Source organism: Ambystoma mexicanum, chromosome 12, assembly GCF_040938575.1.
Source record: "Ambystoma mexicanum isolate Mex_15411 chromosome 12, UKY_AmexF1_1, whole genome shotgun sequence".
NCBI classification, from domain to species: Eukaryota; Metazoa; Chordata; class Amphibia; order Caudata; family Ambystomatidae; genus Ambystoma; species Ambystoma mexicanum.
This window is the reverse complement of record NC_090936.1, coordinates 156,856,898-156,869,973: the sequence shown is the minus strand read 5'-3', so window position 1 is coordinate 156,869,973 and position 13,076 is coordinate 156,856,898. Positions and strand designations below refer to the sequence as shown.

Below are 13,076 nucleotides of genomic sequence, written 5' to 3'. Positions count from 1 at the left end.
CAGATGATATGTATTCATTGTGTACTAATTGTACACACAGTTGATACTTATTGAAACAAGGAGTTTGATTCAATCTGTTTCCCTTGTTCTTCCTGTTTGCCTCTCTCCCTTTTGCACCTGTCATTTACAGCCCGACCAAGTGGGCTGGGTACTGTCGAGGTGTCGGCAGGTGATCCTTGATCGATCTACACACCAGGTCGAATACTACTGTCCGACACTGAGAGGTGACGTGCCATCATGAACTGGGTGCACTAGAGGGATGTGAGTTCACAACCGGTTGGTTCACTTATCAGGCAGTGCCAGTAACTGTTGGTGATTTTGTGGGCCACTGGTGTTACTGAATTTGCTATTCTTGTGCTACACAGCCTGTGGTGTTCACATAGCCGTGCTTGGCCCTACATGGTGAATTAGATCTTGGGTCAGTTTACTGTACTACATGTGACACAGAGTTAGGCTCTATCGTGAAAGTCTGCATGACTTCATTAAGTTGAACCCCTTACATTCTTGGGTGTTAGTCATGGAGTTTTGCTTATTGTTCTTCCACTCTGTTATATCTTATCAATTCGGGTGGGAAGCGTTTGACTTTGGATGTCCTGATGTTTGACACAATGTTCTTGGTGGTGGTGTTTGTTTGGATTGAACCAATTTAGATGGTCTACAAGTCATTGTACTGTTTAGGTACATGTGACCTCCTTGCTGGATAAGGATGTATTGGGGTCTTTAGTGGCGCACTTTGCACTCTGCTTATTGATTCAGCGGTGGTAGCATATGGCAATCGGTAGAATGTTGTATCTAGTCCGACTGTGTGTGATACTGTGTTTACATTTACAGGCGAGTTCCTGATGTTGTCCATACATTTGTACCTCCATATATATTCCCTTGAAAACATCGGACCTACTTACCCCTGAAGAATTTCTGCTGAATGAAATGAGCACAGAAAGAAACATGTTGGGTTGGGGAATTTGATGCGGTTGTAGGTAGTATTAGAAATCACAGTGTATTGCGTTGTTTTGATTATACTAAATATTTGTTTGTCCCTTTCCTGTGATGATCTTTTGTTCCTAATTGTAAGGATCATTGATTGTATTTTAGAGTGTTGTTTCATATTCTAGATTCAGATGTTACGAATGGATGAAACAAGTGTGATGTTAGGTTTTCTGTGAATGAGGTATGTATGGAGAATGTTTTCTAGGAGAGTATGAGAATATTGTTTTTAATTAGATAGGTCAATTGTCTTTTTTACTTTTTTAGAAGTGCATTTATGTCGGCATTATTGATGATTTTTAGAAAAAGTCGGTCAAATTAAACTTGATGTGTTTTTTCTACAATTCAATAAAAATGTTTATATTCCTATTTGTGCAGTGAAGTGAATTGAATTGTTTCACATCACAAGTTCTTGCATTTGGACACTATGGTTTATATTGGTGAGATAATGGTTGTATAGATATGTGTATTTCTTCTGAGCTCACCCACAAACATTTGTTCTATGATCTTTTATGTTTAAGAAAATATATCAGTTCTCTCCAGGTTAGATCATAGAACAGAGATAGACCTGGTATCCCCGGTCACTCCTGTGTTTTGCAGGCAGAAATAATTAACACCATAAAGAGAATGTCTGCTGATGGGAGATTCAAAGGAATACTTTGAGATATGAATGTTACAATGTGTAGTCTTTGTCGAACATGAGAAAGATCTCATGAAGTGCATTTGGATTTTCCTGGCCAGGGAAATCCAAGTTGTTGTATCACAAGCATGTGCAGCAAGCAATACATGTGTGGATGAAAAAATCCTTGTAGAATACACCTGGAACGCTCAAAAGGACAAAGTGGTGCATGTCCAAAAGGGCCAGAAATCAAGTAGGAGAGGATCGTTGTACACCAGCTCGTTCAAAAAATAAAAAAGAAATGAAAGCAACTGCAAAATAATTGTATTAAAAGTATACTTCAAAAGTCTCCTGCTATTAAATGCACTACAGTGATTAAATCTGGTAAATCATACCTGATTATTCACCCGTTCGTTCAGGTAATTGAATCATAATTTTGCAAGTAATAGAGGATGCACAGCACTTCATGAGCGAAGATGTTAGACGACTGAATTCATGCAAAGACACGCTGAATAGCCACTGCAATCAAAACTCAAACAAAGCATATCCCCAAGTGGAACAAGCACTTATAAAATGACTCCGAAGAGACACGTATGAATGAAACAGCTGAACAACGTATGTTATAGAATGAAAGAAAATGCCATGTCCTTTGCATCAATGTCACCAGATTACAAAGAGTTACAGATTACAAAACAAAAATTCAAGGGAACAATACGAGGAAAGGAGTGGCATTGACCCAAAGAAAGAATATTATTCCTTGAAGAGGGAACAAAAAACCCGAAATAAAACAACCTTTTAGCATCTAACCAGAAAGGGGAAGGGAGTGGGCATAAGAAACAATCATTTTAAGGCAACAAAAAAGAACGGACAATGCGCACATAAGAGCATATTGTCTGAGAAAGTTACAGGTCAGTCAGAAGTGAAGGAAGAGGAGTGCTTAATATTAAGGGGATATAACTGAGCACCAACAAGACTTTAACTCAGTTACCAACATAGGATCCATATAGAATCCTTGGTACACCTATAGATGTGGCTGCAACGCCAGGCTTACAATGAGAGATGGTAGGTAATGCAAGAACATTCAGGCACAATGAAAAGCAATTGCCATGACTGTTACATTGCTAAATATTAGGTAGGGCCATAAATAAATACAAATATTTATTTTAAAGAGCTTAATCCGAACATTATCGAAGGACCACTATTGGGGAAACTTATCTCAAGGTTATGTGACTGAGTCAGCCAGGAGAGACAAAATGCTTGTCTCCGGAAGAGGGAGAGGTCAGCATTGTATTGCTGAGCTTGAAGTACATGAGCTCTGCGAAGGAAACCACGCCGGGATAAACACACCTGAGCAGGGAGATGGCTATCCGAGCACAACATCAGGTGACTTTGTGGGTGACCAGATAACGCATAGGATGGGCACAGAGGCACCATGGCAGAGTCCGGAAACAACCATGAATAACGGTACCATCTAACTCTAAGATGCTGGTTTGCATTCATAAAGGCGCAAAGCCATGAACAATTAGTAAAGCAGAGAAGACTCTTGCTCAGCTGGCGCAGGGGGGGGGGGGGGGGGGAGTCAAGAATATCAAAGCACAAACCACATTAGCACAAAGGTGAACCCACAAATCCCCTTTACTGCCTCAAGCAACGAGTAGCAAGGCCTCTGAAGGGAGATAGCAACAAGTGTATGACGTGGGAATTAGGAAATGGGTGTTTAGAGCAGTGCAGGATAGCACAAAGGAAAGAGGAAGAAGAGGCAAAGGACAGAACGGCAAGAGAAAAAGTGCAAAGTAAATAAAAATAAAGGAGGGAGAATGGCAACACCTGGAGGAAAGTGGAACTAGGAGAGGTAGATAGAGTGCGGGAGTGAGAGGAAAGGAGACAGAGAGAGAAGAGAGTAGAACACCACTTGACCACTTGACTGGAGGATGAAGGTAAGGGGAGGGAGGCAAGAGTGTGTCAGGAGGGCAAGAGCAGCAGGAGGAGGAACACAGATGTCATCTGGAAACAGAAGGAAGGAAAGAGGAGGGAGAGATGAATAGGACACTAGCAATCGTCCTAGAGAGCCATGTAGGAACGAGAGAGGAAAGACAGGCAGGAAATGTACAGAATGAGGTAGGGAAGGTATACAGTGTTTCCCTGGCATACCATCAGGTGGAAGCAGAGTGCTAAAGGGGAGTTGCTGGGCCTAGAGGGTGACGCAGACACTGTTGAGTCGTGGTGGCATTTGAGGGTAACATGCAGTGGTAAACAGAAATGCCACAGCAGGATGGGAAGGAGGCAGTACCCTCAAAGGAAGGAGAAGAAAAGAGGAGAGGGCAAGAGAAAGACCGCCCGAGGGAAAGAGCACCTGAGGGAAAAGGGCACATGAGAATGAATTGGGTGGCTGGATTAATAGGACACTGGGAGAGGGATTAGATGAGGTATAGTGAGAAGCCTGTCAAGACTCTATGGAACCTTTTTTCTTCCTGTGACTTCAATCCGTATATGACCTGCCACTCAAGAACCCACCTACAGAGGCTACTGTGAAGAATCCTACGGATCGCTCACTGAAACCATGCCTAAAGTCTCCTGTCAGGTGTCCATGGGAAGGCAGACTCATCCTGATCCTAAACCTGGGGGTGGTACTGCAGAGGATCACCTGGGAGGAGATGGGCCCAGGGTGGTGAGGAGATTCCGTGGGATGATACACAGTATTTTTCCTCTGGAAGGAAGAATCTTCTCGAGGTACCTAAAGAGGTAATGGCTTATTGCCATTTTAATGTCTCTAACTCATGTTTGACCTTGAGTTGTGGACCTTAATGTTGTAAAATCTGAGCAAACTTTACCAAAAGAAAGATCTTTTTGGTATCCCAAACTAAAGACCTACATCAAACCCAAGAGTACACTATAAAGGAATGTGGAAGTGTTGTCTTAAATAAACCAGCTTTCTCTGTAAAGGCTAATCTTTATAGCCCCACTCTTAAATCCTAGATGCACTTCAGAAGCCAGTGAGTGAAGCATGGCGTTCTAAAGCATTGCACAAGCCTTGCCATTAACTGTAACCAGCTCCTTCGCCACTCGTTTTAAGATATTCAGCGAGTATAATTGGACTGCTGTATTAAAGATTCTTTAAACAATGGAAATGTAACACATGTATATTGAAGAAAAGGTTTCTTGATTGTGTAGGACGCGAACGCTGTTACAGCCCATTGTTCCTTTAACTAAAGACTATTAATGTTCAAGGAGTCCTGAGGGCCAATTGAAGGGATTGCATTCTCAATCTGGCCTCTGGCACCAGAAAAATGCAGAATGCATGAGGCCGAGCAACCTCAGAAAATCGAAGGCCAGCAGATGCTGGGGATACTGGAACTTTGTTACCATCTGCAGAATGTGTTGCGCTCTCACCTCGAGAGGCAAGGCTTTCCCCGAGGAAGTTTCCAGGACTGCTTCGATGAATTGGAGGATTTGGAATGGTATCATATGAGACTTCTTGTAATTGAGGAAGAAGCCCAGTCTGTGTAGTAAGGTGCAGGTCATCCTCAGATGTTCCTGGGCCTGTTCGGGTGAATATGTCCTGATCAACCAGTCGTCCAGGTAGGGGTAGATTTGAATCCCTGCCTCGCCTGAGACTTGCTGCCACAACCGGCATCAACTTGGTGAAAACCCTCAGGTGGAGTTCAGCCTGAATGGCAGAACTCAAAACTGATAATGAGAACCGCGAACCTCAGATACTTTCTGTGCTTGAGATGGATTGGCACATGAAAGTAAGCATCCTGAAGGTCCAATGATACCAAGCAGTCTTGGAGTTGGAGAGCCTGAAGGATCTGAGAAAGGGTTACCATCCTGAACTTGACCTTCCTGAGGAACTTGTTAAAGTTTCTGAAGTCCAAGATGGGTCTCAATCATCCGTCCTCTTTGGGATGAGAAAGTAGGGGGAATACCAACCCTTGTTCCTCTCCGCTACAGGTATATTTTCTATTGCACCTTTCTCTAGCAGGTTTAAGATTTCCTGCATAAGGAGTGGATCCGGAATTTTGACAGAGTTGTATCCCGGTGGATGATTCAGAGGCATTTTCTGAAAAGGAAGGCAGTAACCCTGGGCTACTCTCCAGTGCCCAAGCAGTAATGCCCCACCATTCGTTCAGATGCTGAGAGATTCTGCCTCCCACTGGGGTCTTGTGGGTCAAGGCCTCAGAGCGGCTTAGAGGCAGCTGCTGCAGCGGCTGAGCGGACAGTTGCCACTGCTGGGGCTGATCTAGCACCCTTTCCTCGTCCACCACGAGGGAATCTTTTTTGTCCTCTGACTAGCCTGTCCTCTTCTCCTTCCAAATGAGGAATAGAAACGAAAAGACGACCCCTCCAGGAAGATGAGCCCGAGTAGGGCTATTGCTGAGGTTAATGTATGGAGGCGCTAAGGGACTTAGCCGCCGCCTTAGAGGTCTGCAGCTACTCTAGACTCTCATCCGCCTGGCTGTCGAACAGCCTCAAGCCGTCAAAGGGCATTTTGAGTAGCCTGGTCTGCACATCCGGTGCAAAGCCCGACTTTCTCAACCATGCAAACCTGTGTAGCATGTGCTAGAAGCCATGGACCTGCTGATGCTGTCAGCAGTGCCCAGTCCTGACTGAAGACACTCCGCCATTGCCTCCTTTCCATCCTTTACAATAGCCAGGAAGCCGTCTCTTGCCCTGCCTTCCGGAATGTGTTGAGCCGACGTTGCTAACACAGCCCCACTGTGTGTAGGTAAAAATTCGAAAGGGTACAAGTAACATTGGTTGATTTTAAAGCCATACTGCTTGAAGAGAAAATCTTGCAAGCCCAGGCATCAATCCTCTTGTCATCCCTGCAGATCCAGATTCTGGAGTGTCCCAGTTTGACATGACCTTCCTTTGAAGGGCTGCATGAAAAGACAGTACTGGATCCTTCTGACGACCTTGGCTCAGAATATCTGTCATGTTGTCTTGTTCGTAGGTAGGAGAATTCCTGCTGCAGACCATGAACTCCACAACCATGTTCATGATATTCCTGTATGCTGATTCAGCATGATCAGCTGGATCAGGTTTGTCAAACTCCAAGTTCAGGCAAAGTGTCTATGCCACTAGCTGACTGAAGGCAGTCAAAGAACAGATATCTTCGATTCTGGGTCAATCCACTCCTCATCTCAACCCAAATGGGGAAGAATCCTCCTCATAAATAGATGTCAAAGACTTGAAAAAGTATTTCCCTGGCAAATGGGTATAAATCTTACCCGTGGGTTGAGGCCATGAAGGCATCGGCATTGGTTTCGCCAATGGCGTCGAGGACAATGCAGGAATCGATGTGGTCTTCGACAGAGGCGTCGATGTTGGCTTCGACAAAGTCGTTGAAGGTGTCTTAGACAAGGGTGTCGATGAAACATTTGACAATGGTGTAGCCGAAAACCTTTTGACAATGGTGTCGAGGGACCCTTGACAATGGTATTGATGAAGGTTTGGACACCAACGCCATTTTGACTGGTCTTGCCTTCGATTTATGCACGGATAGGCTTGTCGGCTTTCATTTTTTCTGAGGTATCGGAGAAGGTTCTCTAGACGATACCCTCGACGATTTCTCGTCGGACTTGGAGCGTTTGACCGTCCTCTGTCATCCAAAGGATGAGCTGGGGAATGGTCTTTGCGTGACTTCAAGGGTGTTTGGGGCCACATTCTCGAAGATTTGCATCATTGAGTACTTGAAAGTTTGCCATTTTCTGGGGGAATCATTCTTAGTTGGACATGTGATAACCCCTGTAGATGTATCAGAAGAAGAAGAGGGAGATCAGTAACATCTCTTCTTCGATGAAGAAGACGAAGATTTTCTCGACCGACTCCTCGATCTAGACTTCTTTGACTTGCGCCGGAACGACTCCCTAGAGCCTTTATCCTTCTTCGAAGAAGGCTTCAAAGCTTCCGTCAACACCACCATTTTACCTCAGCACTCCCTGAGAGCTTTTCCTGTCATGGGGCCTCATTACAACCCTGGCGTTAAGGGGTTAACAGCGCCGTAAAAGGCTGCGGCGCCGTTAAACCCTTAACGCCCGATTCACACTTTAACGCCTGCTTTTTGCAGGCGTTAAAGTCCAACCCGCTAAGGGACCTTGGTGCTAATTAAGGCACCGTAATTTACGGTGCCGTAATTAGCGCCTTCCCCATTCCCATTGAGCCCTATGGGCCAAAAATGGGAATGGGCAAGGGGCCACGGTGAATGGGGATTTACCGCCCCGCCAACCTTGGAATGGGGCGGTAAATCCGCCATCCACCATGGCGGAATCCGGCATTTACCATGGTGCTAATAGCACCATGGTCCAACGCCAGGGTTGTAATGAGGCCCATGGCCTGAGAGGACCCGCAGTCATCGGTCCGGTGTTCGGAACCCAGGCCCCACAGGCAGACGCAATGGGGATCAGTAATGGACATTTTCTTCCCGCAATCCTGGCATTTCTTGAAGCCAGTTTTTGGGGTCGAAGGATTAGAAGATGAAGACATATTTGACGAAAACTGAAGCGCTGTTTCAAACACACGAAGTCAAAGCTTTCGGATAAATAGAACTGAAGCCAACGGGCGCGGCTCGAGCTATTTATACTAAGGATGACGTTGACGCTCTACAGCAGCCCTAGAGAGACAGACGCCACGACATCGAGCACAGCGTCCTATGGTGTGGAATTTTATTTTTCGGAAGCAGCAAAGCCGATGAAACGAAAATCAAAGATGAGGAATACGTGGGAGGACACAATCCATTCGAAAGATATTTCTAGAAGTTCACAGGTAAACACTACCCAATTTAAAGATCAAGATTTTTCAGAGACAAAGTGTTTACGATGTCGAAGTTTTGAACTGCATGAATATGGATATAGACCTCAGCGTCCATATAGAGTCTTAAAAGATGAATGGGAAGAAGAAAAACAAGTAGTCTCTGAAAAAGGTATATCATCTATAAAGCTGTCTAAATGGAGGAGGGAAGATCAATCGGATTACATGTTCTGTACTGGAGAGAAAACCAGTTACAGAATACCGGAGGTATTTCAAGGTGAAACAAGTTGGGCAAAGTTAGAAATTGGAAGTTAAAACTCAGATATACAAGCTTGTCTTCTTCCCTCTAGTTGGAGAACTATGTGATACAAAGAAATACATTGTGTACATGGTCAAATAACCATCCATTATGTTACCATTCTGGGAATGAATTGTTCAGTATAAGTGGCAGTAATATCTAATCTTCCTACATCTTTGGTTTTGGGTAGTGAAATTCCATGGCTTAAAGAATGGATTTTTCATGTGGCTCAAATCAAAGTAAGAACTGAGGAAAACCATATTACTTACAAAACGGAAAGTTTCATATTCCCCCTTTGATTTGTGGGTTTGTAGGGATTTTCGTTTCAATAATCCAGTCTGGGACTGCGAAACAGGTGGACCTGCTAACTTTTGTCGTATTGTTTCAGCATTGTAGAGCTTAAGTAAATAGGATTTTACTGTAGCAAAAACATGGAAGTAGTGTGGAACATACATACACAAGTAATTTTGTTCACAAGGTGTGAGTAAAAGCATGTATATGTCAGAGTATTTGTTTTACAATGTTGATTACTCAGCTATAAGTGGGTGAATACACTTGCTATACTCACACAAAGATATTTTAAGTTTTTAGATTAAGGTGATCCAGTTGTACTTTTGTTTGTCGTAGAACCCGGGTTGATCACCTTCTTAGTTTTACCTATACGTTTAGGGTAGTGCCCGGGCTGCCCTATTTTGGTGAACATGTGAACATACAATGGACTTCAATGGAAAGCCAGTGTGGAGAAATTAGAATGAGGCAAGAGGGTTACAGTTGCGAGTGCCAGAGTTCAATCATGAAAAGCGTCACAATGGACTGGTCTCAGTGGGGAGGGTCTTCTTTGAAAGGTGTAAAAGAATGACATTTCTGTATTAACGCATGGAAAGGGCGAGGCCATGGATTACAGAACAAATATCAGATTTTGGGATGAGTGTGTAGAATGTGGATATGGAGCAGAAGGCACAATACATTTTCTAGGACACAGCACAAAGAATTTTCAATATGGAACAGGGCTGAGGAGATCTGTGCAGTTTGGAGAGCCGATATCCAACTTTGCATAAGAACGGTGGAAAACATCAGACTTGGTGTAGGTTCCCTTCCCCCCACAATACCAAAACGCAACTAAAGGATTATTCCAAAAATTAATAGTGATGTACACCAAAACGCGCGGTGTATTTTCCTAACAAATGAACTGTTAATATGTTTGTTAATGCAACAAAATACTGAAGGGGCTCTATGGTGCACTTTTCAAATAATCAGTCATGTACACGCCCTACAAAAGGAGAACCAGTGTTCGGTTATGTTGATTTATACTGTGTACCGCTATCACCCAGGCGCAGTCTCCAGGCGCTTGCGTAACTCTGCAAGAGAGGGGGTGGGGAGGTTAGTGAGGATAAAATGAGAGGCTAGGTTCAGAACCAGGAGGAACTGGCGTCTGAGTGTTTTGCATGTGGGAGTTGGTGCCGGAGGCCCTGTGTGTTGGAACCGTATGGGTAAGAGTCAGTGCCTCAGGTGTGTGTTGGTGTTAGTGTGTTGAGATGTTGGGGTGGGTTGTGCGCAGTGTTTAGTGTCCGCAAAGGATCCAGAGTTGCGGGTGGCCGTAGCTGTAAGAATATGAGGTGTCTTGGTGTGTGCTCGCATTGTTGACGATTTTATGGACTATGTGGGGTGGTTTACTCTAGTTGTGTTTCCAGCATCTCAGAGATTGTGGCTGTGAACATAGAATTGATTCTTGGTGCGTTAATGTGTAGTGTGGCTAGCCCAAGGTCTGGTGTAGTGTAGTGGCTTAGGTTATGTGGGAGGAGCAGGGAGGGTAGGTGGATTACTAAATCGGTCGGTTTGTTGGAGCCTTGATGCTCTATAACCATGTTCTTAGTTGTGGTTCATCAGCCCATCTCGCCTCCTCTCTAGGTGTTTGTCGGATGTTATTGCAGCTGGTGTCACTTTGCGGTTGTCATAGTCTGTTTAATAACCAGGTTTTGAGCTGTTTCCTGAAGGTGATGTGATCTTGTGCGGGTCTAATTTCTATGGGCATGGTGTGCCAGAGGTTAGCAAATAGATGTGAGAAGACTGTTCCGCCGAATTTCCTTTTCTCGTAATGTTTGTCTCCATTTGTAGGCCGTTGCCGGATCCTTCTTGGGCGATACTGGCTAATCTCGTCTTGGTGGAATTCAGCTCCTTGTCTCTGCAAGGCTTTGCGGGCGATGTAGATTGCTTTGAATTTGATGAGTTTTTGACTGGTAACCAGTGTAGGCTTTTCAGTGCTGGAGCAAAGTGATTGCTTCTATTTAGTCTTAATAGGATCCTGGCTGCTGTATTTTGCACCCTTTGGAGTCACAAACTAACATCAGTGTACACTGCATGGTAGGCTCAAATCACAAACCAACTATGCTATCAGTAAATTGAAAGGGTTACACTATTACGATTGCAATGGTCCTTAACACTTCAGAACTTTGGAGTGCAAACAATAATGTTGCACAAACTCGTTTTTCAGCATGTATGCCAGCATCGTTTCTGTGATTATATTTTTCAATAACGTTTTAAATTTCCCTTGGAAGTAAGGGTTGCTTTACCATTAAAATCAAAGACATTTGAAAAAAACAATATTCATACTTTGGATTGTTGGATAAGTCAAGGTGTTTTTGAACTTCGAGTAAAACTTCTCGAAAGAACTGTAAGCGTTTGTCTTCAGATTGCTGACACTGCTCAAACATCTGGTCCATGTTTTCCATATACTGTGGAGTGCAGCTCTCCAAGTCCTTCAAGGCTTTCTCATACTTTTCTTTTGTCTGGAAGAAAAAAGAAAAACATTCACTTTACTATGGTTCACCTCACAACTCATTCGAAGACTACCAACTTAATTATTAATTCAAAGCAAGGGCCAGACACATTTGTGTGTGAAAAGATGGTATTAGATTATTGGATATGTTAGAAAAGCTAGAAGTACTTTACTGCATACTCTGCTGACACAATATTATGGACAAATAACCTCCTCATCAGTCTTCCTCATGACTGTCAGCCGGGAGACTGGTGCTTCACAAGACCCATATGAACCAATTTTATTAAAATCCTTTCCGAAGCAGAGCATAAACGTCAATTTTAAGACTTCTTGTTGGACTACCGATGGGTTTCGGGAGGGAGGTTTATCAATGACTGATGAGGAAGACATGGGCTTGGTATTGAAGATTACCGCTAAGTAACTGGGCCATCAAGTTTAATGCTTTTGACATACCCAGGGCCATTTTATCCCCATAGGCCAGCTTATCCCCAATTAATAAAACTGCATCTGTCAAGCAAACCAGAGTGTGGATATACATTTTTCTTTCTTGAAATGAGTGGAATCTATGACTGCATAAAAATCCTCTCAGGTTTGGTTAAGATTATACGAACAAGGTTATAATTTAGCAAAGCGTTCAAAATGTCACTAGCATCCACTAGATCTGTATCTGGCATGGTTAAAGTGAACTTCAACCCTGGTTGGTTACTGGTCTTCCTAGAACAGAAAACTTTCTCATAAATCAGAGCTCATGGAATCAAACCACATTGTAAATCCACAATACACATGTTTTGCTGAAGACTTGCAAGATGAAAAAGCAATTCAGCTGGAGCTCTCTTCGGCTCTTGAGCATTCAGAATCATTGTGAATGTAGGTTTCTCCTTAATGCAGTGAGTTATTAAGTTACCTTTCAGTTGGTCTTTTTGGTGGCGATCAATCATTTATCTCCAGCTTAACTACTTTATTATTGAACAAGTATAGTTTTACACAAGTAATGCTACCAAGAATAGATATTAAATACTGTGTGACGAAGTTAGCGCAACAGAATACTTGAGGCAGCAAAAAGAGTTAAATACCTTAATTCAACTCAGCAGATTGGGTTGAATGAACACCTACTTCAATCAAGAATGTATTGTTTGTAATACCTTTATTCAATATAAAATCATCAGGCATACAAATACAATTTATGCTCATGAAATCTTGCATTTAAAATAACAGAATCAATTAGTGCAAACGTAACATTCCAAATAACCACATATGAGACAAGGTGTGCCACCCGACAGAGTAATAGTACAGTATTCCCATGGTGCTGTCCTGATGACCGAGGTACCATAACATGGCCAAGTTCTAATTTTATGGTACAATTTATACAATCCTTATAATTCTGCCAGGTAAAAGTATGAGAAAGCCGTTCAGGGAGCTAGATCCAGACATTTCTTCCTAGATGGCCATGCTATGTATATATTTAGTGATGTTACACACAAGTGAGACATCATCTGTTTTGCAGAAGTTCAATGAATACTCAATGCCTTGCCTATTGTGCTCCAAGAACAGTGTCCCAAGATACAGTTTCCTGTACCTATTATAGAGTGCACAAATCATAAAATTGGATAGTGATTCACAGACCTTTCAACAGTAGGGATGTATATCGA

At 43.2% G+C, this 13,076-nt stretch overlaps 1 protein-coding gene across 7 annotated transcripts in view; it reads right to left on the bottom strand.

Annotated features, from left to right (window-relative positions):
- The window catches only part of PACSIN2 (protein kinase C and casein kinase substrate in neurons 2), a 909,220-nt gene that overhangs the window by 261,056 nt on the left and 635,088 nt on the right, over positions 1-13,076 (bottom strand). For all 7 annotated transcript variants that reach the window (XM_069628223.1, XM_069628220.1, XM_069628219.1 and 4 more), the window contains one exon: positions 11,262-11,437. In XM_069628223.1, coding sequence (XP_069484324.1) covers positions 11,262-11,437 — 176 coding nt within the window. The remainder of the gene's footprint in view (positions 1-11,261; positions 11,438-13,076) is intronic.